Consider the following 27,800-nt stretch of genomic DNA (forward strand, 5'->3'; position numbering starts at 1 on the left):
TAATATGCAGTGGCTGGATTTCAAACTTCATCCTTAGTTTCAGGGCTTTCACCAGTTGCTGGAGACAACTGCATAGGTTATTGTAAAGAGTGGTACAAAACCTTTGAACTAAGTAATATGGGCATTAGAGCTGTTGAGTCTTATGCACAAGGACCATTACATCAGAAGAATCTGAAAATTAAATCAACAGTCCATGGCAATATGTTTGTATCTTGGTGCAACTGCAAAACAGATGTTGCTGCAGTTAATGTTGAAAGAAGCTGATATTAAATCTGAGGGTACAATCCTAACCCCTTATGTCAGTGCTTTCCAGCACTGACATAAGGGCAATGCAGCTGCAAGGTAAGGGAACAAACATTCCCTTACTTTGAGGAGGCCTCTGTGAGTAACACCCAACTACAGGATGCAGCACACATCCCATTGGCACCGCTATGCCAGTGCTGGAAAGCACTGACATAAGGGGTTAGGATTGTGTCCTTTGACAAATATTTTTGCAGTTGAGACTTGTGTAGTTGTAGAGTGGAACGTTTCATTAAGCCTTGCCTTAATGCAACACGACCTATTCATTTTTAAACTTGTGGTTATATTTGAATGTTGGTCAGGGAAAGTCAGGGAAATGAAAAATAAAATTTTAGTGGCAACCCTGAAAGTCCTATAAGAGAGGTGGGAGCACTGTCAGGGTCACCACTAAAATTGCCAGTCTGTGATTTTAGATCAGTGGTTCCCAACCTTTAGGAACCGACAGATCACTGAGGCAAAAATTGGAATTGTTGTGGACCACATGTGGCTATGGTGGTTGGTCCCCCACAGACTATCAGGATACTTTGGTGGCTGTGGGAGGTCCATGGGAAATACTGGAAATGATCAAAGGTGATTTTTTTCCCTGAGATCTCAGACTACTTCTCAGGGTCTCGTGGAACACCTGTGGTCCAAGGACCACAGGTTGGAAAACAGTGTCTTAGATGAACAGAGGCAGGGTTAGAAGAAATACATGGAATATTCAAAAGTGCAGTGCATTTTGCCACTTCAATAGCTCTTTTTAGCTATTTACCCTCCTCTGGTCAATTTATGGGACAGCATCATAAACTTATAGCATGTCCACTTCTGAAAGGGCTATCCTGCTGCCTATGTAGATTTAGCTTCACATCCCTCCACCACTCCTCCCCAAAACTTTAAAGATTCATCTGAATCATGATGTTGACTCAGGGACAGGTCAAAATGGGTTTCTGGGCTTAGAAAGTTATGAACATAATCAAGTTTTCACCCCTCTTTTATGAAATGTTTTACAGATATTCCTGGCTCTTTTAAAGATCTCCTTCCATGCAGGGTTATACCCTAAACATGGTTTAAGTGATGACTTGACAAAGATTCGTATAGAAATCAATTAAGTCTGTTGTGATTGTGGTACTTAATCATGACTACTATTAAATATTTAAAGGGGAATATTTTCCAATCTCATAGCAGACTGGCAGCTCTGCATTTGAGTTTAATAGCTCAATTCTGACATCACACCAAATCATGGTTTGAACCAACATTATATGGAAGCTGAAATTGGTTTAGAACTCCAGCTTATCAGACACTTTATGGTTTAGAGCTGCTCATCATTCTCATTTCTAGAAATACAGTCAACTCTGGAGGTGCACCAACAACTGCAACTACAACTTATCAATGGAGACATCACACCAAATCTCAGTAAAGCTTCTTTAACTGCAATCTGTGTTAATATCTGCACTGAGATGATCAATTACAATATGAACATTTGCCCAACTGCCTAATTATTTCAGTTTTCCAACAGTTTTTGAGATTAGCAGTTCCAGCTGCAGGACATAAGCATATTCGCATGACTGACTGTAGGGGGGGAGGCAAGATAAAGATTGTGTGAGCCACAAAACACAAAGGGAGCAACTATATGCAAGGACAGATTCTACCCACTTCATACACTAGTTCCTTGCAAAGACAGACTTTGGTATACAGCACAGCAAGAAACTACTTCATCAACTCCCACTGCAGGGTTGTGGTACAATATAAAACCACGGTTTTATTGTTAAACAGAAAAAAATTCAGTAGGGTTGGGAGCAAAAATAGCTGGACACAGTCATACAAGTAAATTATCAAACAATATGAAACACTTTATTTTAACTTTACAACATATAAATATATGAGACAAATCTGTGCTTTTGGGTTGCTGCCTCCTCCCCTCCCATGCCCAGGGTCCATTGACATTGCACCAACACCTTAGAACACTGCGCTACAGAAGGGTCGCTGGAGTCCCCACAATACAGGCCAATCTCAGAGTATGTACATATCCTGCAGGAATCTCCACTGCCATCCGTCATCTGCTAAGGTCCCGGCTAGAATCACGGCAACTCAACCGCCTTTCCTCTGGAGATAAGCCAGTGAAGAATGGGTGAAGCATAGCTTCAGCAAACGTGATCCGGTGCGCTGGATCAAATGCTAACATTTGCCTCATCAGATTGAACAGCTGGGCATGCTCAGAAGAATCCTGCAGCATATATGTCTAAGAGAAAAAAAAAGAGAAAATAACAACAAGCAAACTAGTATGGAAGGAGACATGATAGTATCTAACAGTACTGAAAGGTGCTGTATTTTAATGTCAGGCATAAACCACAGGAGCAAGAAAACATTCCAGAAACAGTTCTTCCAAAACTTTTACCATAAAACTGTAATGGAAAAACGGGATGACTAGCAGGCAATACAGAGAAAGCTGAAGCAGACACAAGTATGATCACACCAAGGCTGTGTGCGCACCTATAGCACAAAATTCTACGTCATGAAAATATCTATTTACATTAAAGCCATTGCTGGCCCTTACTACTTTGTCTTCCATCTTAGCTAAGAGAAAACAGCTGTGCAAAATAAGCATATGCCAACCATTTGATATACACGATACAGACTTTGGCAACTAACGGGCAGAACAATCCAAACTTACGTTTGAGCCAGTGCAAGTCCATTGTGCCACCTACCAGGGGTTGCAAATGTGCCATAAAGCATGTTTGGGCCACTCTGGGAGTTGGACAGGCTGGCACAAGGACGTGCATCAGCCTCCCTGTACCAAATGTACCTGGCTGAGGCTTGTGCCAAGCAGAGACAGACCAGTGTGTGGGGTGAGGGTTTGGAGAGGGTGGCAGAAGGACAAAACAGGATTATTTTGGGGCAGAGTGAGGGCATACAGAGGAGGTGGGACTGGCCGTATCAACTTAGGCCGGATCCTAACCCCCTTCCTGGCCAGCCCCATGTTACACTGGGCTGCTTGGATTTACACCAGCAATTTCACTGGCACAGATAGATCCGAGTAGCCCCATAAGGGTGACTGGCATATCACACAGGGTAAGGGGATAAACATTTCCTTACTTCAGGTTGTGCTCCAGCTACCCCGCCTTGCAATGGATACAGTGCAGGCCAGTCAGTCTGCCTGTTCCAGCTCCAAGTTAAGATTGCACCCCAAGATGTTTTAGATCACTCATTTGGGCATATAAGCACATGTGCATCATCAACCCGCCATTCTGCAGCATGATTTCTGATACCTGGACACAGTTGATCTATGCCACTCAGAAGAGAGCAACCAAGTTTAGATACAACTGAGGGGCACTTAAGGCTTTTCTAGATAGGATCCAGTCACCTACTCATCATCCATCATCATCAGTCACCTACTCATGCTCCTATCCTCTCTTTAGACCAGACAACTTGCTTAAAAGTGGTATAGCCTGGCTTCTTTATGAAGAGCCATTTACTGTGTTTCTTTTGAAAGCATCTCTAACATCAGTGCAAGCAGAATTGCAGATTAGCAAGCAATAGTGCTGGACCAAAGTAACAGTGCTTGGTTTTTACCCCGACATCTTCGATAACCTTCATGCTATCCAAGGAAATGAAGCCAATCACATAGATTTTTGAACTGCAGCAGACTCAACCGTTCTCACCTGTAGTGGTTTACAATTTTCTTGGACGTATCTCCCATCAGATGTATTCTCATCCCACACCAGGTTTCCCTTGTGAAAATACTTTTGCTTCCTGGGTGGACAAGAGAAATAAGATCATATTCAGGTTGCGTTACGGAGAATATGTAAGCCTTTAGGAACTAGCTAAATGTGATATCCTTTTCCCAACTTCATCAAGTTTATAATGCAGGCAGCCTTTAAAAATTGCACAGGATATTTTCACCAGGCATACAAAGACATGCTCTACAGAGCTTATCACCTCACAAGTGTGTTGCTCTCACAGAACTTTTAAGTTTTCTCTCCAAAGAATGGAATAAATATTGATACCAAATCTTTTTTTCTGCAATTTTCTTCTCCCAGAGCACCTAGACCTAGTTTGGGGACCATCAACCTATTACTCTTTCCCATAGAAACCAAACATGCTTACCGTGTTTTACGGACCATATGCTGTGGGATTGGTCCGAGGATTTTCTCCATCATCACCAAATGCTCTCTATTCTCATGAGTCTGTGGAATAAAAACAAGAGTGGTTATTTCTACCCAAGGGGGTAACAAACAAACAAACAAACAAACAAACAAACAAACAAACAAACAAACAAACAAACAAACAAACAAACAAACAAACAAACAAACAAACAAACAAACAAACAAACAAACAACTATGCTCAATCTTGTCTGTCTTGTGGAAATTCCACTCCTCCTCCCCTTCCTCCAACAACAAGTTAAGATCAAAGACAAATATTTCTAGTGTTCAAGATGACAGACTAGAAGTAGTACAGCAGCCCACACTATACCAACACACTGGTAAGCTCAATAAAGGCATTCAACTAATGATGAATAAAGGAGAGTACAGACAATCATTTCCAACTCTGCACCATACAAATGTAATCACTTGGTCAGCCAATTGTCAACAATATCTTGTCAACTAAGCAGGAGAATTTTACCACTCATCTACCACAAATCCACAGAACTGAAGGATGTTAAAATTCTCCCCACCACTTTGCAGAAAGAAGTTACAGGTTCTAGTGGCTACATATACAGCGTGATAAATTACCACTTTGGGAATGTTCTTCTCTGTGCACTGTACAAGATATAAAAGCATAGCTACACTGCTAGGAAATGTAGAGGGTGACCTGGGCCACACCTCCCTGGCACCCCCAATCTACCTGTCAGCCAACAACCACCTAATACTAGTTCAACTTCCATTACAGTTGTTGCTGTTTTACTATGTAGCTCCTGCCAATGTCATATCTTTCTGGATTTGAAGACAAGGCAAAAGCCACTGAATAGTTCAGGGCTGAAAAGTGCTCATTAGTTCCCTGGGAGAAAACTGAATAAGTTACACTCAGATTTGTTGCAATTCCTTTACCTGGAACAGTGTGAACCCACGGTAGTATTCAAAGAGGATGCAACCAATACTCCAGACATCACATGGCTGTGCCCAGCCCAGCTCTGCAAAAGGAACACAGAACACAGCTTGAATGCTGCCAATTTTTCTCTATGACCTGTTTCCCCACCTCCCCATGCCTCTGTTTCTTTCTTCCAGATGCTACTAAAAGCAGTAGTCAAGGAAAACCTTTGTTCTCCTCCATGAGGAGGGGGGAGTTTAGCAAGCATGCCGTTTTACAGCTCCAGAAAAGAGGAAAACAAACTATTGTTCTCCCCACTGTGCACAAAATTGTGAACCGACTGTTGTGAATTCACATATGCTTATGCAAGGAGGGCAGTGTTGATCTATATCTGAGTTGGGAGGAGGCAGCATCATTTGTGCATGGGAGTATAAGCCATATCCACATGTGTACTTTTATGGGCAGGAATTGTATCTTCATTAGTTGCTGAAAGTGCAACATTTTCACTGTTTATCACTTGAAATTTTAAAAAAAATCTGTGCTTTAGCCACTATAAGAATGGCAGATTCTTTGAAAGATTAAGGAAACTGGTCCCCTTCTCTCCACACTGAAAAATAACCCCTTAACTCTTTGAAGCATCTTAGAGTAGCTGAACAGTGGATTTTTTTTGGAGATTACTTAAGATAGTGCTGTAAAGCCTCATAACCAGGGGTTATAAAGAGCCCCAAACACTGTAGCCTTTCCTCATGAGGGAGTTGCCCCTGCCCAGTAATCATTTTGGTCACTCTCTTCTGCACCTTTTCAAGTTCCACTATGTCCTTTTTTGAGATGTGGTGACCACAACTGGATGCACTGCTCCAGATACAGCCTCACCATTTGTACAATGGTATTTTAATAGTAGCTGTTTTATTCTCAACCCCCTTTCTAATGACCCTGAACATGGAATTGGCCTTCTTCGCTGCTGCTGCACACTGGGCCAACACTTTCATCAAGCTGGCACCAGCACCCCAAGATCTCTCTCCTGATCCATCACAGACAGCTCAAAACCCATTAACCTATATGTAAAGTTTTGATTTTTTTCTGCCCCAATATGCATTACCTTACACTTACTTACATTGAAATGCATCTGGCATTTTGCTGCCTATTCTCCCAAGTTTCTCCAGATCCTCCTGGAACTCTTCACAATCCCTTCTGGTCTTCAACACCCAAGGCCCCTTAGTTCCTCTCTGAGCCTTGATGTCCAATTCCTTCAGTTCTTTTAACGTAAAGCACTCCTTCCTAAAAAGTCTCTTCAATTTGTAGCATGACCACATGCAACTGTTCTTGGTGCTTTTGTAAGTTAGTCTGTTTGGCTCTTTGGCTTAGCATGCACATCAGTTGCATGCTTCTCAGTATTTCTCTAATTCCTTCCTGGTATTTCTCTAACTCTTGCCTCATACAGCTCCTAAAAGACACTGCAGTTAAAGTCAACTCACCCAAAATAACCTCTGGTGGGCGATAATGCCGAGTAGCCACAATGGTGGTGTGATGCTCATGATCAAACGTGGCGCTCCCAAAGTCTGCTACCCGGATACCTGTGTTCCTGATGCATCTCTCCTCACAATTCTGCAACACACAAGACAAACCCCAGCTCCATTCCATTATCTTCCAAAGATGAGAGGAGAAGATGCCCTATACAAGGAATTCCATACAGATGGCCATGAGCCATCAAAGAGGAAACCACTTTGTATGTCTGATCTCTGGATGACAACAGATCAAAAAGTCAACATTCAGCATATTTAGTAGCCCACATTTCAGAGCCTGGAAAAGTACACTTTAAAAGCTCTCAAAATATTTGGAATTGGAGACTCTTGAGGGTGGTTCCCACTCCTCCTGTATCTTCTACAAAATTCAAATTCTCAAATAAAACCCACCTTTTTCTCATTGTACAAGGTATCAAATTCTGAATTTACAAACAAGATGTTTTCAGGTTTGAGGTCGGTATGAGTCAGCTGGTTGTCATGTAGAACTGCAGAAAAATCAGAGCAATAGAGAGAGGTTTGAATGACCCTTAAATTACTGAAGCAGTATCTGTGTCAACTGGTGAATGTAACAGTTCCAACTTCCACATTAAAATCCTAGACCATCTATATTCAGAAATATAGGTAACAAAGTACAAATGTTGGCAGCTCAAATGCACACCCTTACTAATTTACACAAATGTGCATCATTTATCTCAGGTGTTAAAGGACACTCAACTAGGACCATCTGAAGAAACTCTTAACTGAAGATGAAAGAAACACCCTCTCCTCTTCTCCCCAACCCCATCCCCACCAGTTGAAAAGATGCAGGTGGGCAACAGATAATTCTAATCCGTCCCAGGTAGAACTACTTCCAAGTAGCTAAACATGAAGAGGAGGTGGGATAAGACATCATCCACAAAATAGTGACAGGGCTTTTTGAGAAGCAACTGAAAATGTAAACTTCTCTTTAATAAAATTTAAGATACAAAAATTCATAAATCCACCCCAACTGCAGATATAGTAGAATAAAAGTTTAAATAAATAAGGCTGCCTGACTACAGAGCAACACAGCCAATCTCATCTCACGGACACATTCTCTTCAATCCTATCCAAAACATTTTTTAGCACTCAGGATTCTACCCATTGTAGACAGCCAGTTTTCACTATCATCACAGTCTGCCTCTCAACCATGACATCATCAATTTCGTGGTAATCTCAGTGAATCATTCCTCTTTGGGGCACACTAAAGCAGCTCTGGTTCCATCCAGAAGAATGGATGTTCCTAGGAGCCTGACTACAACTTTAATACTGAAACCCTTCATATTATCAACAGTATTCATATGGTTAGGAGGAATCATCAACTACCTGGCCATAAAATCCTACTAAGATAAATAAATAAATTAAATAAAACATTTGAAAAATAAGCATGATACCCAGGGCACTTACACTTCAAGGCATGACAGAGTTGGAAGGCCATGTGCCGAATCTGAGGAAGGGGGTATGGCTGGAAGTTATTCTCTTTCAGGAATTCAAAGGTGTTCTTGCCCAGGAGTTCAAAAGCAATGCACATATGGCCATGGAAGTTGAACCAGTCTGACATCAGGACACACAAGCTGGATGCAAGGAGAACAGAATAATTTGGATAACTGCTCCCATGGTAACCGTACTGCTTGTTCCCTTCCTGCCTCCCTGAGGCTAGACTCAGTCTAACAAATCCCAATGGCTCACCCCATTCTAGAATCTTATGAGGAAGATTGCCTCAAATGATGGGCAAGGGGTACAAGGGCCCTTAACAAAATCCACAAGCTAAAATCCTGGCTCCCACCAATTTCAAACATATCATGGCCCCAGTCTTCTAAAACACGCACACACACACACCCCTGACAAAACAGCACCAGCCCCCTCTGGCTACTTTGTAATTCAAGCACTGTGTATGGGGTTGCCATTAAGAACTTCTCAGCAAAACAACAGCTACTGCTCAACAATGTTAGTTGTATGTCTGGGGAAACTTCAGCTTTTGTCTTCTATGGAGATGGAGACATATGCAAAAGAAACACAGGCATCTTGATCTTTTTAAGAGTCAGGAGGTTCTTCTCCTGGGTTATCCTCAAAACACCTGTTAGTGAGAGTTTGGGGGACAACTCAGGAGAAGAATCTTCTGACTTGTAAAAGATCTAGATTGCTGCATTTCTTTTGTAGAAGTCCCATCCCTGTGAAGGCATACAAAAGCCATCTGACACATAAATACCCTGAAATCAAAGGAATTACAAAGCAGCACCACTGTGTTCTAGTTACCCATGGGGGAAGGTGATAATCTCCTCTGAAGGTTGTTTCATTGTTATACCCCACTGAAAATCCTGAAATAACATGTCTTGGGATCCTCTATTAGGAAAAGAGCAGTTAACATCAAAGCAATCCTAAAGGTAGGACTTACTGTTTATTTTCCTTGTCTTTTTCTTTTATTTTCTTTAGCACGTTAATTTCTAGCCTGGCAGCCTCACGATATTTGCCTACATTGCGAATAATTTTCAAAGCTACCAGAGACTTGCCTCTACAAATGGGGATTTTGGGGGGGGGGGGAGAAAGAGAGAGAAAGAGTAATGACATATGAGTAGTGACAACACCAAAAGGTCTCCAGACTGGGATGCTTCCTCAAATACATCCAAACCTAAAACTTTTGGCTACTCAACAAAATTCCAAAATCAGAGAAACCAAACTTCACCCCTTAGGAGACTGATGTCAAACCTTAAAAGGGAAAATAGTCACGCAATCATTCACTCTACAATAAAAGCCCCAAACACGGTTGCAACTTGCCAGAATGAAGTAGGCTTTAAAGAAGTACCCAGCTCAAACAAGAGAAAGTATTACCACCAAGCTGATCTAGCTAGGCTTATTATGTTTACCTGAGCCAGAGAAGGATACTCCAGGGGCATTCAAACTGCCTATCAAGCCAGACTACTGGCTCATCTAGCTCAGTACTGTCTGCACTGCCTGTGCAGCTCTGCACGACTGCAGACAAGCTTCCTTCCTATTGCAACCTGGAGATGACAGGCACCTTCTGCATGCAGAACATTTGCTCTATCACTGAACTACAGCCTTCTCCACAGATATCCACTCAGAGATACATATTCTAGCAGAGGGGGACACATAGAAGAGAATGGACATCTGCTCTTCTCCTCAGTCATTAAGGTACTTACTGGGGAGAAATAACAAAGAAAGCCTACATCAGTTTCTGCCAGACCCAAGTCAGAGTTTTCGGGGGGGGGGCAGGGGGGCTCATAACCTTCTACCTTATCTAATCCAACACAGCATGCCCTAAGGTATGTAGTCACCCCTCTCCCCTCACACACATGTTAGGACTGCATGGCGACTTGCCTGCCTGGTGCGAAGGTTGCGGACATCACTTCTCGTCTAGACAGGCTGGTAGACACTGCTGGGGAGGAGGTAGCGGTTGTGGTGCATGTCGGCACCAACGACGTGGGCAAGTGTAGCCGGGAGGTCCTGGAGGCCAAATTTAGGCTTTTAGGTAGGAAGCTGAAAGCCAGGACCTCAAAGGTAGCGTTCTCTGAAGTGCTACCTGTTCCACGCACAGGGCCAGCTAGGCAGGCGGAGATCAGGGGTCTCAATGCATGGATGAGACGGTGGTGTAGGGAGGAGGGGTTGAGATTTGTTAGGCACTGGGGGACGTTTTGGGACAAGCAGGGCCTGTACAAGAGGGACGGGCTTCACTTGAACCAGAATGGAACCAGACTGCTGGCACATAACATCAAAAAGGTGGCAGCGCAGCTTTTAAACTGACCCCTGGGGGAAGGCCGACAGGAGCCAAGGGGCATCCGGTTCGGGACTCCTCATCCCTATGGGACGAGGATGGGGAGGTTAGAGAACAAGACAAAGGCAGAGTAGGAGAAGAAACTGGGAAAGGTAACATGATGGGATGTGATAGACGGTTTGGCACAGTGAGAGGATGCGGGGACAAAGGAGCGAATAAGCAGCCCACCCTGGGGCATTCCATGTACAAAAGCTTTTATGTGAATGCCCGAAGTCTCCAAGCAAAGATGGGAGAAATGGAATGTCTGGTGACTAGGGAAAACACTGACATAGTGGGCATAACGGAAACCTGGTGGAATGTGGAGAATCAGTGGGATACCGCAATCCCTGGCTATAAACTCTACAGGAGGGACAGGCAGGGGCGTGTTGGAGGTGGGGGGGCCATTTATGTTAAGGGATAGAATCCAGCAAAGTAGAGATTGAAGGTGGGTTGACTCCACCGTAGAATCTCTGTGGGTTAAATTACCAGGCCTGAGGAGCTATGTAATACTGGGGGCGTACTATCGTCCTCCAGAACAGAAATCGGAAGGGGACCTTGAAATGAGGAAACAAATCAGGGAGGTGACAAGGAGGGACAGGGTTGTAATCATGGCGGACTTCAATTATCCTCATATAGACTGGGTCAATTTGTGTTCTGGTCACGAAAAGGTGACCAGATTCCTTGACATGCTAAATGACTGTGCCTTAGAGCAGCTAGTCATGGAGCCCACCAGAGGACAGGTGACTCTGGATTTAATATTGTGCAGTACACAGAACCTGGTTAGAGATGTCAATGTTAAGGAGCCGTTGGGGAACAGTGATCATGCTGTGATCCGTTTCGACATGCACATGGGGGAAGAATACCAGGCAAATCTCTCACAAAAACCCTTGACTTCCGATGGGTGGACTTCCCTCAAATGAGGAGGCTGGTTAGAAGGAGGTTGAAAGGGAAGGTAAAAAGAGTCCAACCTCTCCAGAGTGCATGGAGGCTGCTTAAAACAACACTAATAGAGACCCAGCAGAGGTGTATACCACAAAGAAAGAAGGGTTCCACTAAATCCAGGAGCGTGCCCGCATGGCTAACCAGCCAAGTTAGAGAGGCTGTGAAGGGCAAGGAAGCTTCCTTCCATAAATGGAAGTCTTGCCCTAATGAGGAGAATAAAAAGGAACATAAACTGTGGCAAAAGAAATGCAAGAAGGTGATACGGGAGGCCAAGCGAGTCTATGAGGAACGCATGGCCAGCAACATTCAGGGGAATAATAAAAGCTTCTTCAAATATGTTAGAAGCAGGAAATCCACCAGAGAAGCGGTTGGCCCTCTGTATGGTGAGGGAGGGAACGGGGAGATAAAAGGAGACTTAGAGATGGCAGAGAAATTAAATGAGTTCTTTGCATCTGTCTTCACGGCAGAAGACCTCGGGCAGATACCACTGCCCGAACAGCTCCTCCTGACCAAGGAATTAAGTCAGATAGAGGTTAAAAGAGAAGATATTTCAGACCACATTGATAAACTAAAGATCAATAAGTCACCGGGCCCTGATGGCATCCACCCAAGAGTTATTAAGGAATTGAAGAATGAAGTTGCTGATCTTTTGACTAAAATATGCAACTTGTCCCTCAAAACGGCCACGGTGCCAGAAAATTGGAGGATAGCAAATGTCACACCTATCTTTACAAAGGGAAAGAGGGGGGACCCGGGAAACTATAGGCCGGTCAGCCTAACATCTATAACCAGTAAGATGGTGGAATGCCTCATCAAAGATACAATCTCAAAACACATAGACGAACAGGCCTTGCTGAGGGAGAATCAGCATGTAAGGGTAAGTCTTGCCTCACAAACCTTAGGTCTTCTCATGGATTGAGAACTGGTTGAAGACCAGGAAACAGAGTGGGTGTCAATGGGCAATTTTCACAATGGAGAGAAGTGAAAAGCAGTGTGCCCCAAGGATCTGTCCTGGGACCAGTGCTTTTCAACCTCTTCATAAATGACCTGGAGATCAGGTTCAGCAGTGAAGTGGCAAAGTTTGCAGACACCAAACTTTTCTGAGTGGTGAAGACCAGAAGTGATTGTGAGGAGCTCCAGAAGGATCTCTCCAGACTGGCAGAATGGGCAGCAAAATGACAGATGCGCTTCAGTGTCAGTAAGTGTAAGGTCATGCACATTGGGGCAAAAAATCAAAACTTTACATATAGGCTGATGGGTTCTGAGCTGTCTGTGACAGATCAGGAGAGAGATCTTGGGGGGGTGGTGGACAGGTCGATGAAAGTGTCGACCCAATGTGTGGCGGCAGTGAAGAAGGCCAATTCTATGCTTGGGATCATTAGAAAAGGTATTGAGAACAAAACAGCTAATATTATAATGCCGTTGTATAAATCGATGGTAAGGCCACACCTGGAGTATTGCATCCAGTTCTGGTCACCACATCTCAAAAAGGATATAGTGGAAATGGAAAAGGTGTAAAAGAGAGCAACTAAGATGATTATTGGGCTGGGGCACCTTCCTTATGAGGAAAGGCTACGGCGCTTGGGCCTCTTCAGCCTAGAAAAGAGGTGCCTGAGGGGGGACATGATTGAGACATACAAAATTATGCAGGGGATGGACAGAATGGATAGAGAGATGCTCTTTACACTCTCACATAACACCAGAACCAGGGGACATCCACTAAAATTGAGTGTTGGGAGAGTTAGAACAGACAAAAGAAAATATTTCTTTACTCAGTGTGTGGTTGGTCTGTGGAACTCCTTGCCACAGGATGTGGTGATGACGTCTGGCCTTGACGCCTTTAAAAGGGGATTGGACAAGTTTCTGGAGGACAAATCCATTACGGGTTACAGACCATGCGTATGTGCAACCTCCTGATTTTAGAAATGGGCTATGTCAGAATGCCAGATGCAAGGGAGGGCACCAGGATGAGATCTCTTGTTATCTGGTGTGCTCCCTGGGGCATTTGGTGGGCCACTGTGAGATACAGGAAGCTGGACTAGATGGGCCTATGGCCTGATCCAGTGGGGCTGTTCTTATGTTCTTATCCAAGAAAGAGACAAGTGAAGTACATTAGGGGACAAAAACTTTGAATGACTATGAGCAACTATGCAACATATTCTCTCGTATATCCTTGTAAGTAGGTCAATGTTCCCACGCCATCTGTACTCAGGGCAGCACACGAACCTCTCCAGTATCCTGGACTTCAGTAACCTGAGTTACGGCTGCCCAATCCTAACCAACTTTCCAGTTCCAATGCAGCCATGGCAATAGGGCATACATGCAATTTTGGGGGCAGTCACAGAGACCTCTTCAAGGTAAAAGAACGTTTGTTCTCTTACCTTGAGCTGCATTGGCACTGGAAAGTTAACATAAGAACAGCCCCACTGGATCAGTTAGTCCGTAGGCTGAAGTTAGTCAGGATTTGGCTGTTAGACCAATACAAATCAATCAAGGCTCAGGTTCCTCAAATCAATGAGACAAAAGAGGTTCCCAAGATCACAGAAAGCCTACCTGGCATGGTCCACGCACTCCACAACTTTGCCAAATGTACCTTCACCTAGGCTCCCCACAATTTCATCTAGGAGAGAAAACAGAAGCAGATGTGAGCCTTTGGAATATGGAAGGAGTGAGGTCCTGCAATTTCACAGCATACAAGTCTCAAGAAAGGCTCTCTCACTGCTACACTCTTTAACACACAAGTGTCTATTTTCTGTTTCAGGCAATTACTGTTCAGTCCACTTATAAGCAATAAACACTAGAGACCCCTCCCGTACACTGAGAGCGATCTCGTCTAACATGGGGATAGAAAGTAGAGAGGTAAAGTTTTACGAAAGGTGGCTGTACATCGCTCTTGGAGCCAATCGCCGATCCTGCACACCAGGTGACCTTCCTTGTCATCTTCCACGCTCCTGCTGCGCTTATTGCTCTGTTGGCTTCTCTGTACACACCGCCCCCCGAAACGCCATCCGACCAATCGCACACAGCGGGCAGTTCCGATTGGCAGATTGAGTTGTCATTCAAAGGCGGAGACGACGATGCGTCGGTGGTTGGATTTTCCAGTTCCCAGCATTTCATAAGGCACACAGCATATATAACGATAGGGATATTGCAAGGGACACGTCAAGACACAAACCGACTTCAAAAACAAAAGTTAAAAAACAGCTACAGGTATGTAAAGAAACTCTGATATGCTATGGAAGACAGGTGCGGCAGCCTCGCAGTAGTTGCACCACGTTGTTCTGGAGCAGGGGCAGCAGCTGGGATGCTCCAGCCACCGGGCACCCTCCCATAGACACACCTACTGCTCCCTTTTAGTCACTGGGGGAGACACAGTGAGCACAGCAAGCAGGAAGAAGGACTCAATGACAGCAGCTCCTCCATCAGCAACTGTGATGATGGGCAACCCAAGAGGCAAGTCAGTTTGATCTGGAGAAGTCTAAGTAGGAACCACCTCCCCCTCTGAAGTTTGTCCCACAGTTGGTCAATTTTTGCAGTAACCTTCTTGATTAGCTTAAGGTTGCCCTGCCTGAAGGAAAACACTGCAGATCTAATTCTATCTATACACTTACAAGCCTGTTATAACCATTTCCATGGACCGCTGCAGGATCAGTTTGTTTTCAGTGCAGAGTCAAAATGAGGCTCAGAAAAACTCCTGGACCAGTAGCTGTGCCCTCTGTTAGAATCACACAGTTTAAGTGCCGTTGACCAGCACTGTCTGAAGTGCCAAAGTCAACCAGATTAGAGACATCAAATCCCCACCCACATCCCCAATCCTAAAGAAACCTTCCAACTCTTTGAGACAGAAAAATCAATCCTGCATTGCTACTAGCTTCTACTGAAGGGGGGGCGGGTGGTGGGAGAGCAAACCAGCCAAGCAATCCTGAAGGGTTCCACTATCATGAAGAGTTCTTCCAATCACTGATTATTTTCATGATCGCCTTTCAAAACAGCTACAGTCTCCCTATGCTGAGCTGTAAAGACTGGTTATGAGCTCCATGCCTTGATTCCCTAGTTTCAGCTTCCTTCCCCTTTAAAACAAAAACTAGATACAAATCTTAAGAAAGTATCTGAAATGGAGAGAAGTTGAGAGGATACTTAAAAGACCCTTAAGGAAGATCTACAAAATAGAATCAGTTTAGATCACACCAACCAATAGCCATGGCCTTAACATCACACCCACACACACACACAGCTATGGGACAAATTCCAAAATGGGAATCATTATGGGGGCATTAAGTAATGAATCTCAGCTTTCAGACATAAAAGCAAATGTAGCTGAATATGGAACAGCGCAGATCATGGTGTGTTCCAGACCATTCAGGAACTAGTCAGCAACAGAACTTCCATTACGTCTAAGTGCATAAGAACAGCAAACTAAAACCAATTAGAGCATTCACAATTTTTGGAAACTGCCAAGTGTTTTGACCAGTGAAACAAAGGTGTTTACGTGTCTCAATATTTACTCCTCTCCACTGTCATTTTTCAGTTTGTGGATCTGAGGTGGTTTTGGAGTTATTTGTGAATTACAGCAAACAAAATATTAAATAAAAGGAATGTGTGTGTTGTTTTTTTTTGCAATTCAAGGGGTACCAAAATGAAACTGAGGTCAGAAACCTCATCAGGCAAGTCTGTATAACTTGCAAGCCAACCACAGCTCACGAGCCATGCATTATGGTCTGTCAGGTGCTTGACCCTCCCCTACCTTCCCTAGAAGTGTACTGAGCCCCCACACAACTAATGAGCTGCAGGTGCTTTCGGAAGTCATAAGTTGTGCAGGCCTGCTCCGTTACCAGAAGAGCAGTTTTATCTCAGGAATATCACCCATGAGGACTATAGGGAAGAGAACTGGATCCGCAACCTTGAAATTACTGAGAAGTCTGTCAGCTTGACTCAGTCCTAAGGCAGTGAGGCTACTTCTAAAAGCACCGGATTGCTCGTGCCAAACACAACCACTAAGTATTATGATACGACATTAAAGAGTGAATCTTCACATGTGTAAACTGGATGGTGCACAACCATCCTGAGCTGTGGGCACCAACGCTCCCCCAGATCAGTACTGATGTGTGCACTATTTTGGCTTGCCTATATTTCCCTTAAAAATCACTTGAGTCTTGGGCACTAGAATAATTTGCAGCTCAGTTAAAGACTAAGAGAAACTAACAAAACCAGAATCATACAAGATCAGGAAAATTGAATTCTTAACTGTATTGAGGAGAAAAAGAGGGATTAGAAGTACTCACCCAGTGTTATTCAAAGCTGGAAAAGAGTTATAAACTCATTAGACCCTGACCAATCCTGAACCTGTTTTGGATGCTACTCACCGAGGAGGTACTGCTACAAGACCTGGTCCTGCGTTTCCGGCAGCGATGCTGGCGCTTCCTTGTCCGGTGACGCTCTCTGTCCCGTGATCTCCGATGATGGCGTGAGTGACGGGTAGAGTAATAGTCCTCTCCAAAAGATGGGCTTCGCTCTTCAAATCTGTAGACGTCACTGTCTGCTCTGTCTCTGTACCTCCTCTGGTAGGGCATTCTGTCCTGGCTGAATTGCAAATAGAACAAAAGCCTGATTACAAAGTGTCGGAAGAAATGTCAGATGGAGAAAGGCCACACTTGTCCAACAGCTGAAAGGCAGCTCCATCTATAGTAAGCCATACAGACTCAGCTTACTACATTTCACTACAGGGCAGGGTGAGACCAATGCGACAGATAGAGCAACAGGTTTCTCTTGAACTATTATTGTGAAAAAAACACAACCCACGCTCACAGAACTGGTATAATGAGTAATTCAAATAGGAGTATGAATACACCAGCCTCATTGCACACGCCACACATGCAGCCACACCCAGCTATTACCATACAGCACAGCAAAGGGAGCGAAGTCATCTAGCTCCTAGGAGCTAAAATATCAGTCACATACAACATTTCACTTTGTATCTCAGCTGACATTCAAAACCAAACCCTGGTATTTTGGCCATTTAAAAAAAATTTTTTTTTTAAGGGTTCCTTGCAGCTTATGAAATAAAGAGAGCTTTTAAGCCCCAATGAGTAGGAGTTTGGGCATTTTCCCACCTCTATCTCTCATATGCTGCAGCAAGAAGTGAGAGGCATGGACAGGGTTGGAGAATGAAGTGCAATAGCACTGGGACAGTAGACAACAGATACCATTCCTGTTGCAGGAATTTATATCCTGCTTTTGCAAGCAAACAGGACCTAGATGGCTGAAAACAACAGCAGCAATAGCATATAATACACAGCAAATGATAACAGAATTACTGGTAAGCAAAACACACACAAAATCAACCCCCCCCCCCAAAAGAACCCCAGAAAAGGAAGAGACCAATTCAAACTCAGGTGTACCACCAAAGATCTCTGAAGCAGCACAGCTTTGTCTGGTGACAAAAGGCCAGCAAGGAGGAGTCGAAACAGAGGTGGTTAGAAAGGCTAGACCTAGTCAGTGGCTAGTTGGTTTGTCAATAGATAGCAGAATAGATGCAGGATGTTGGCAAAGAGACCAAGTTGTGAAATCAAATCTTCCCCGGTTTGAATTTTGCCTCTGCCATAAGCTCATTAAGTGGAACTGGGCAAACCAGCTTCAGGTCCTAACTGCAAATCTGGTCTATCATACTTATCTACCTTACAGGATTGTTGTAAGGATTTGATCAATACACGTGAAGTTCTTTGTTCTCTCAGAAGCACTATACCAATGCTAAGTGTTAGCATTATTAATAGTAATAGAAAGCCCTAGGGCAGTTTTATCCACACTGATGGATGTAGCAAGCAGAATGCCTGGGATCAGATGGAGAAGAACAGAGAACTCAGCAGCATGCACAAGCACAGCTTCTCTGTGAGCATCTTGGATTGGGGACACAACTTACACAAGTGCCTTTGTACAAAAGTCCTACAGCCAGTAAAGTGTCCAGTACATCTGGAACAGTCAATACTGTGTCATAATGCTACTACTACCATATCACCTTTTTAATTAAAAAAACAGCAGCAGTCAGACAATCATGAGTATGCACTTCATATCATTTCTGTGGCATATTTAAAAATACTGAATTCTTATTTGTCTCACAACCCTGTAAAGTGACTACAACCCTGTACAGCAAGCCACTACAAATCTCAGTGAGCTTTGTGGATGAGTAAATAGTTTAATTTTGATGTCAGGTATCTAAGTTCAACACTCATTTTTTTACATTATAGTACACAGAAAATGGAGTTTTAAATCGTGTTTTAAAATATGAAACAGGTCAAATAGCATACCCAGTATTTATGTCAAGGTAGCACTACCTTCAAGGGACATCAAAGCATCCTTTTGTCAGTTCTCCCAACATAGACAGCTGATCCAACAGCTGGGATCTCTCGCTATTAGGAAGCTGATTGAAATTAGTTATTACACACAGGTTGCTAAAACAGCCACCAGTTTTAAGTCATTGCTGACCACTGAGCTCTCTCCTTCACTTTCTATTCCAGCTTCAACAGTCCCTACCAAGTAGTCAATGAAATCTTAGGCAAATGCAACCCTTCCAGCATGGTAACTTTTAAAGCTGAGAAGAATCACTCTGAATCCTCAGCCTCAAAGTTTATTTCAGGAAGGATGCTGCCAACATGTGCCTCACACAACCAGGCAAAGGCACACACAGCTACTGCTTCCAACAGCAATACATTTCCAAAAGTTGCAATGAAAAATTAAGGGCGCAATCCTAACCCCTTATGTCAGTGCTTTCCAGCGCTGGCATAGTGGTGCCAATGGGACATGTGCTGCATCCTGCAGTTGGATGTCACTCATGGAGGCCTCCTCAAAGTAAGGGAATGTTTTTTTCCCTTACTGCAGAGCTGCATTGCCCTTATGTCAGTGCTGGAAAGCACTGACATAAGGGGTTAGGATTGTGCCCTAAGAGGCATTTTAGCGCTTGTCAATTGTGCAAATAGAGAGAGATGAAAAATGTGCCTATTTGAAGACATAAATTGCCTGTTTCAAAGTAATTTGGCTGGGCAGTTGACATAACCCTTCATAAGAAGAGTGCTGCTAGATCAGGTCCACTGACCCACCAAACTGTTTCACAAAGTGACAAGACAAATGCTTCTGGGAAGTCCACAAGCAGGTCATAATGCTAGTAACTTTCCATCACTCTTGTCCCCATAGCAACTAGTATTCAGCAGCATACTGTGCTAGAGCAATGCACACAGGAATACTCGGTTTCATTCCCACAAAGCAAAGATACACTAGTCCAATTCAGATGTAATGCACTTAAAAATGCTAAAACTATGAGTTTATGAATTTCCTGTCCCCGTCTTGACCATGAGAGAGGAGAGTGTAAGCTTCCAACTTCATGAAGTGCAAATCACGGTTCTACATTATGTATAAACTTGAGAAACAGTCTATAAACAACCTGACAAATCCTAGTTAGTTAAACTGAAGTTCCCTGATTTTGTATGCAACACAAAAATGTTATTTGCTCTTAAAGCAAAAGATTAAGAGAAATTGAATACAGGAAATTGTCTCCTGCTGAGTCAGACCATGGGTCCATCTTGCCCATATTATAAACATCAACTGGAAGAAGCTCTCCAGGGTTCCAGTCAGCAATTTCTCTTTGCCCTACCTGGAGATGCTGCGGACAGAACCAGAGATCTTCTGCATATGAAGTATGTGCTCTAACACTGAACCACAGCCCCCTCTTTAAAGGCTGAGAAATGGACTCATTCCTCCCTGAGGGTCATTCACATGGCACTAACCTGCTCCAGTTCAAGTCAACCACACTAGTTCTCAAGAAGTCCTGGTTCCTATAATTGTAAATAGGAAACTAGATTTGCAATTGTAAAGCAGGCAGCACTGACTAATAATCAAGATTTGTAATACAAATGCCACATACACAGCTGTGTTTAATCAAAAAACATATTGGTTAGGTCAGTGGTTCCCAAACTGTGAGTAGTCGTTCCCTGGGGAGCCAAGGAAACTAGTCAGGGGAGCTGTGGAATCCTCATGAAAAACCTGCCACACTATATATAGAAATGTAGCCTTAATGGAGAGCCACAGCCAATGGCCCAGTTAGGTCAAGGAAGAAGCCAGTCAAAGTTTGGAAACCACTGGATTAGATTATTAGATTTCTTAAATGAATAGTGTGTATGCATGCATATTATTATTAGAAAATATTTTCAAAGACAGAAGAAAAGCAGCAATAGTCCAGACAAGCATCAGATATCATTTTGTTTATTCTGAATGATCTTTGTTTCCCTATACCAGGCAATAAATAACTAAAACACTTTCTTGAATATTTCCCAGTTTTCAATCAAGAATTATAGAGTTTCTATCCTTTAGCTAGGTTTTCATCAAAGCTAACCCAAACAGGTAGGTGTGTTTTGTACTGCAACTGCAATTTCCCATCTTAGTACAAAGGTGTGGACTTGAGGGAGTTACAGATTGCTCAGCAGCCCCAATGGTTAAATAGAATCACCATATTCAGAAGCACATACCTTCAAAGACCAGATGCTGGGGCAAACAGCTGGAGATGCCTCAACAAAATTCAGAAGTAGGGCAAGAGTCATCTAGCTAGTTACTGATAGAAACAATATACAGGTGTCCCCTGGTATCCGTGGATCCCTGCAACCCATTGCCTTTGTTTAGGTGTATTACAACTGCACAAAGTAATAAGGTGTCATACTTGAACAAATGCTAAAGCAAAAAGCTTATAGCCAGACAAGCAGACAAACTGTCTAGATGGGAGACTAAGAGCAACAGGAAGCAGGAAAAAGTGAATTAGCATTAGCATATGTTAAAACAAGACACTTTATCACTTTACACCAGGGGTGGACAAACCCCAGTCCACAGAGCATTTGTAACCCTTGGGAACCCCCAATCCGGCCCGCAGTGAGCCCCCAGTGTCCAATGAGCCTCTGGCCCATTGGAGACTGTTGGAGCCCACGCTGGCCTGTGACCGCCAGACATGAGGTGCGGGCCAAGTTAGAGAAAGGCCTTTTATAGTCTCCATGTGTTTTTTGCTTTTCCCTGGGAATTATTTAAACACCCTCCCTATTGCCTCTGAATAACTTATGTCTCCATGTGTTTCTGGCTTGGTCTGTATGTTTTCACTGTGAAAGAGATGTGTGGCAAACAGTTCATAGTTCCCATGTAGTTCTACATGCCTGTATTATAGTTCTCGTGTGTATTATAAATAAGCTCAGCAAAATACATTGATTTATATAAGCTCTGCCTCTAATATTTTCATTTACGTAATTCAAATCTAAAATATAAATTTATTCTTTTTTCCCCGACACAGTGTCAGAGAGATGATGTGGCCCTCTTGCAAAAATGTTTGCCAGCCCCTGCTTTACATAAATGTAATCCACCTAAATAAAGTAATGCGGCATGGGGGGGACCTGTGGTGATACAGTTCCACCTTATCTGAGGGGGGGGAGGCAGGAATGTATCCCCCAAAGATACTGGGGGGACACCTGTACTAGACTACAGGGACCATGGTCTGACCCAATTAATTAAGAATAAAGGCAACTCTACTGAATCAGACCAAAAATTCATACAGCTCAGGATCCCATTTCCCACAATAGTCAGCCAGATGACTTCAAAAAGTCGACAGAATATGAAGGGAATAGCTCTCACAGAAACTGGTATTCAGCAGCACAGTGCCTTTCATGGTTGATCAACCTTTCCTCCATCAACCTATCTCTATGATCACATATACAAGATGTACAAGTTCTTTCTAGTCATATGCAACAAGGATTCTAATTCTGAACAACAACTTCTTCCCTAATAAGGTATACATTATGTAGATCTAAATGGTTGCTCAACCAGGGTCCTCTCCTCACCTTCTAGACCGTGATCTCCTTGACAGGTCCCGGCGAGGTGGATATCGTGCTCTTCCTTCATGATGCTCTCTGCTATGAGATCGCCTCCTCTTCCATCTGTGGCTCATGTAGGGCTCCTGCTCAGGGGAGCGGTATCGTTTACAGTGATGCATCTAAGGACAAAAAAGATACACTTGTGTGAGCATCACAACCACCTCTCCAGAGAAACTAGTTCAGCCCAGGTTGCACACCAGCAATCTTGATCAACAATCTTAATACCTTTCACAAGTCTATCTTTTAAGTGTTATGTTTTAAAGATACTTTTGAGAAAATGGGAAAGTGTGCTATGAAATACAATCTCAATGAATATTCATATTATGGCAGTAAAAGGTCCTTTGTGACACAAACTACACTAAGACAACAATGTTAAAGTCACAGTTAGATGTGAACTTTAAGAAATACAACTTTAAGAAATACAACTTTAACGTAACTGAATTTTCAATCTGGCTGCTATCGAACAAACAGTGTGAAAGATTTCCTACCCTGGGATTCATTGCTTGCCAGTAACTATTTTTCTAGTTACGTTTATGCAAAGAGCTTTCAGGACTGCAGGAAAGACAGTTTTCACCACTGCTCTTTACTGAAAGCATCTTGTAAAACAAAAGGTAACACTCACTGTAGGAAATGCAAATGAAAAAGACTGCACAGATGGCAGAAAGATCTCTGAAGCAGCTGAAAGAACACACTCTTTAAGGTTACAATCCTATGCTTGTTCAACTGAGAGTTAAGTGCCACTGATTTCAGTGGGATTTACTTCCAACTAAACAGCCACAGGACCTGGCTGCACATACTCCTAAGAAGGTAGACGACTTATGATGTTGGTCACTGGACTCAAAGAAAAACACCTCCTGGTCAACAAATGAGGTCAGGTCAATGCTATGGCCCTTAGGAGTGTACAATTGGTATAGGCTTCTTTATTTCAATGGAATGTTTGGAAGTCTAGGTTATCAGTTATTAATAGCCAGCTAGGAATCTCTACTTAAAAATTATTGTAGGGTCTCTATAGAACAAACTCATCATGGTTTGGTTTCAGTGGTCCTGAGTCATATGCCAGCAAAAAGAAAAAGCCAATTGATACATAAGGCAGCAAATCAATTTCCTACTGAATGATAAAGAGATGTTGATCAAAAAGGCTTTTTTGTTTCCTGCTAACCCCTTCTAACTGGTTAAGAGGCACTTTTTCAAGTGGGTGCTCCTTTTTTATTTAGCAGGAGGAGAGTAACTGACCCACCTCACCCCAGCAGTGTCTTTTCTAGTGGCTGTCTGCTGGTGTTGCATCTTTTTAGATTGTGAGCCCTTTTGGGACAGGGAGCCATTAGATATTTGATGTGCTCTTCGGTGTTGTAGCATATTTTTAAAATGGTGTTTTACTCTTGCTGCTACAGTCTGTTTAAACAATAAAATAGTAATTCATATTTGCAATCTGAGATCTGTGCCAATCTAAACAAAGCCTGGAAGAACCATAAGCAAGGAGAACCATGTCCACCATGTTCACTGATTTACAGCGCAATTCTATGCAAATCTACTCAGAAGCAAGTCTCATCTCACTGTGATTCCTAGGACTTCCTCTCACAAAAGTGTGTACAGGATTGCAGACTTATTTTGCGTAGTGGTAGTTTCCAAAAGAGACACAAGCTTTATTTAAATTCTTGTTAAAAACTGATCAGACTCTTTACACACAGCAGCTCAGATTTCTAGGTTCACCTGAGGAGACCATTAAGAACATAAGAACAGCCCCACTAGATCAGGCCATAGGCCCATCTAGTCCAGCTTCCTGTATCTCACAGCGGCCCACCAAATGCCCCAGTTTTACTATGGGGCATTTTACTATAGTTTTACCCATTATATACTATGTGCCCTATTTACATAGCAACTAAAGAGACTGCAACTAGCAAGCTCTTCTTTACATAGAAAATACATTCAAGGTACAAATGCATATTAGGAGGTTTTAAATAAACTGTAATTTATATTTCCAATTGAAGACTAAGATCTAAAATTGAATTTTTAAAACATTTCCTCCACCTTATACTACACCAAAAAGAATAAAACCACCAAAATTACTAATTTAAACGCTTCGAGAAGCTCCTAGTCTGCCAACCAAAGTGACTTTTAAAGGAACTCGGCTACAAAGACTGCTTGAACAGTGACAAGTGACCATTCAAATTAAAATTGCATCATTAAATTAAAATGTTATAGTGTCGCATATTAATTTTAACAATGCCACTGTCCATACCTCTAGAAATATTTTATTTGCTTAAAGTATTTTCTTCCACACACAACAGGCTCAAGACAGGGATGGCCAAATTCTTATACCAAGAGGACCTTATGCCTCACAATTCAGGGACCAGAGTGGTGGTGGTAACTTTAATTTTAAAAAGATTATAAAAAGTTTTTCAATTAGATGAGAAAATCTGCCAGTATACCTCACACTTCTCCTTAATTATAGTCTAAATATTAGCTCCTAGACTGAATTAAAATCTTTATGCTTGGACAGACCTCCATCATAATGACACTCTACAACTATACCAAAGGCCTTATGCATGTCTCTTCCTGTTGGTGAGAATTTATTAACGACATCCTACTAATAGGCAACCCTGTGTAGATCATGGATGAAAATGAAGTAAGACAGAAAGCTCTAATATACACAGAAACAAGGGTTGTGTGTCCTTAACGACACCTAAAATGGTGATAACATTTTAAACCTTAACATTCTCCTTCCCCCTTTTTGAATTCTGAGACTGTGAAATCTGCTGTACCCACTGTCTATCTGAAGGGTTATAACTTGAAACAATTTTTTAAAAAAACCACCAACTTAAAAAAAACAACCCACAACAACAGGTAGTTAAGCTAATAACCCTGTATTTACCAGAAAGATGAATAATTCAGCTTAGCAGATGACTGCATAGGAAATTAGCAAGAAAACAAGATCACAACCAGGTGAAGTGTTTTAGTCTTCTATTCTCCATTCCCCTCCTCCTGCACTGGCTCACATTCCTAGGCTAAATATCTCCTATCTACCTCACTAGTTTTTCACATGGAGGAAATTGTTTCGTAACACAGCCAAGCTGCAAGTTTACTTTTCCCCTCAGTAAGAAACTGGTTACCACCCTTCACATCTCCCTATCCAATTCTTCCTGCTTCTCTTGTGTTAACATCTTCAGTGGTTCCGGGACCCACTAGTCCTGGGACCCACTAGTGGGTTGTGACCCAATTTTTGATCAGTCACAAAACAGACAAGACAGATTAGACTATGTGCATCAAGTGTTAAACAAGCTGCAACTTGGGGGAGCACTGTTGCCCAATCACCATTATAGCCACATCCCTTGACATTTATTGATCAGGCACCAACTTCTAGAATGTAAACCACTAAGGCCAGGGTCTTGTCATTTCATTCTATATAAAAACATCAAGTACTGTACACTGATAGCATACCATTATAATAAATAAAAAAATGAAATGTTGCACCTTAAAAATTTATTTCAGCAGAAGCTCTCAGAGCCTACAGCCCATTTCACTGGAGTCATGCGGAGCAGGTTGTAGTCTTTTAAACGGTGTCACAAGACCCTTTGCTTTTTTTTTGCTTCTACAGGCTAACAAGGGCTTCCTCCCTGGAAAGGGTAATAATAAACCAGAGTGATAATCTGATCATAGCCAGCAGTTTAACCACATCATAAGAACCTAAGAAGAGCCTCACTGGATCAGGCCAAAGGCCTACCCAGTCCAGCTTCCTGTATCTCATGGTGGCTGACCAGATGCCTCAGGGAGCACACAAGACAACAAAAAGATACCTGCGCTCTGAGACACCCTGCTTCTAAAACCAGGAGCTTGCACATGCCCATCAAGGCTTGTAACATGTGATGGATTTTTCCTCCAGAAATCTCTCCAAACCCCTTTTAAAGGCATCCTTGCCAGACGCCATCACCAGATCCTATGGCAAGGAGTTCCACAGAATAATTACATGCTAGGTAAAGAAATATTTTCTTTTGCCTGCTCCGCCTCTCCCAATTTTAGCAGATATTCCCTGGTTCTGGTGTTGTGTGAGAGGGGAGAGATACCCCTCCTTCCACTCTCTCCATTCCAAGCATGTGGGCCAAACACCATCACTGCATCCTGTGGCAAAGGGTTCCACAGACCAATTACACTCTGGTTAAAAAAGCATTTCCTTTTGTCTGTCCTAATTCTCCTGACACTCAATTTTGACACTCCTGACATCTCCAGATATTTTCCAGCAATTAAAACAAGAATACTTTTCCAGGGTAGAAACAATATCGTGGCTGCATCTGCTGACACTATATCATCTACCTGGTACATTTTAAATGCTATACATACATACATACATACATACATACATAAATTTATTTTAATCAAGAAATTTGTGGGCAAATCACCAAGACAGACGGACAGACCCCTACACTTAGCCTGTGGAAGGACTGAATGGCCCCAGGGTCGAACCCAAGCCCCCCGCCCCAGCCAGGCCTGAACAGGGGTGGAGTGGAGAGTCACCAGCACTCCCTTCCAGGAGGAATGCAGAGTCCTGCGAGATTTCCCTCCAGATATCGCGAGAAGTTACGTGACAGCTGGAGGGGCGCGGACGTCAATCAGACCCGAGGGGGCGTGGCCAGGCCTTCTGTGAGGGGAAATAAGCCCCGCCCCTCATCTCAGAGCGAGGCGCCCCCTCACAGACTAGGCCCGGCCCACAGTTAGGCCCGAAGGCTCCCCTCACCGCGGCCTTGGCCCAGCCCCGTTCCTCCTCACGAACGCACCGAGCGGAGAGGGGTCTCAGCCTCTCACCGCTGCTCTCTTCGCGGTCTCCAGCTCTTCTCTGGCAGCAGCGGCGGCGGCGCCGACGACGGCAAAAACGACACCCCGCGCATGCGCACTCGCCGCCTCTCTGCGCTGAGAGGCCGTCGCGCGAGCGAGCCGGAACGGCTGACGCGCCCCTCCCTAACGTTACGCTTCCGTGCGTTGGCCACTCTGCCTTCCCGTCTCTATGATTAGGAGGACTGCGGCGTAAAGAGAGAGAATGGAACGCGGCAGTTGGTGGCTGTGGATGCCAAAGAGGGTGCGGTCGTGACTGGTGTGGGTAGAGACTTCCGGTTGCCGATCGAAGGGCGCACGCTCCGCCTCCTCCATGGGAGGGGAGAAAGGTGGCAGTTCCTAGCTATCAATGCAAAACGCGCATGCGCCAACACGCGCGCGCCACTCAAGTGAGCGCAGAATGAGTGGTTCTCAAGCTCTTTAAGCAGCGGGAAGTGACGTCATGAACCTGAAAGTGACGTCACCAAGCAGGAAAACGTTTTTAGCACCCTCCACAGGACAAAATAAAATAAAATCAATTAAGGAAA

At 43.4% G+C, this 27,800-nt stretch overlaps 1 protein-coding gene across 9 annotated transcripts; it reads right to left on the minus strand.

Moving 5' to 3' along the window:
* Window positions 1-2,012: 2,012 nt before the first annotated feature.
* Window positions 2,013-27,395, minus strand: CLK3 (CDC like kinase 3). Of its 9 annotated transcripts, none has more exons than XM_066636611.1 (16): window positions 27,247-27,395; window positions 25,921-26,063; window positions 22,417-22,568; window positions 20,332-20,379; window positions 16,921-17,137; window positions 14,444-14,537; window positions 14,111-14,177; window positions 10,183-10,308; window positions 9,242-9,358; window positions 8,254-8,420; window positions 7,219-7,313; window positions 6,781-6,910; window positions 5,326-5,408; window positions 4,384-4,463; window positions 3,939-4,029; window positions 2,013-2,518 (listed from the first exon to the last, which is right to left on the minus strand). In XM_066636611.1, exons 3-16 carry the CDS (start codon window positions 22,566-22,568, stop codon window positions 2,333-2,335), a joined length of 1,653 nt encoding a protein of 550 aa, XP_066492708.1. In that variant the 5' UTR covers window positions 25,921-26,063; window positions 27,247-27,395; the 3' UTR covers window positions 2,013-2,332. The 9 variants fall into 9 exon arrangements, with proteins under 9 accessions (XP_066492708.1, XP_066492707.1, XP_066492710.1 ...); XM_066636610.1 differs by having other exon boundaries at window positions 27,219-27,395; XM_066636613.1 differs by lacking the exon at window positions 25,921-26,063.
* Between the last annotated feature and the right edge of the window lie 405 nt (window positions 27,396-27,800).

The sequence above is a fragment of the Tiliqua scincoides genome, chromosome 8, assembly GCF_035046505.1.
Source record: "Tiliqua scincoides isolate rTilSci1 chromosome 8, rTilSci1.hap2, whole genome shotgun sequence".
In the NCBI taxonomy this organism is placed as follows: domain Eukaryota; kingdom Metazoa; phylum Chordata; class Lepidosauria; order Squamata; family Scincidae; genus Tiliqua; species Tiliqua scincoides.

What these genes read in the sequence shown, in the direction of transcription:
- CLK3 (XM_066636613.1), bottom strand. Translation starts at nt 22,568, where the DNA reads ATGCATCACTGTAAACGATACCGCTCCCCTGAGCAGGAGCCCTACATG. An exon ending in GAGTGCGTGGACCATGCCAG is followed by an intron (nt 10,309 to 14,110) that starts GTAGGCTTTCTG and finishes TTTGGCCTCCAG; the next exon opens with GACCTCCCGGCTACACTTGC. An exon ending in CCCACCAGAGGTTATTTTGG is followed by an intron (nt 5,409 to 6,780) that starts GTGAGTTGACTT and finishes TTCCTTTTGCAG; the next exon opens with AGCTGGGCTGGGCACAGCCA.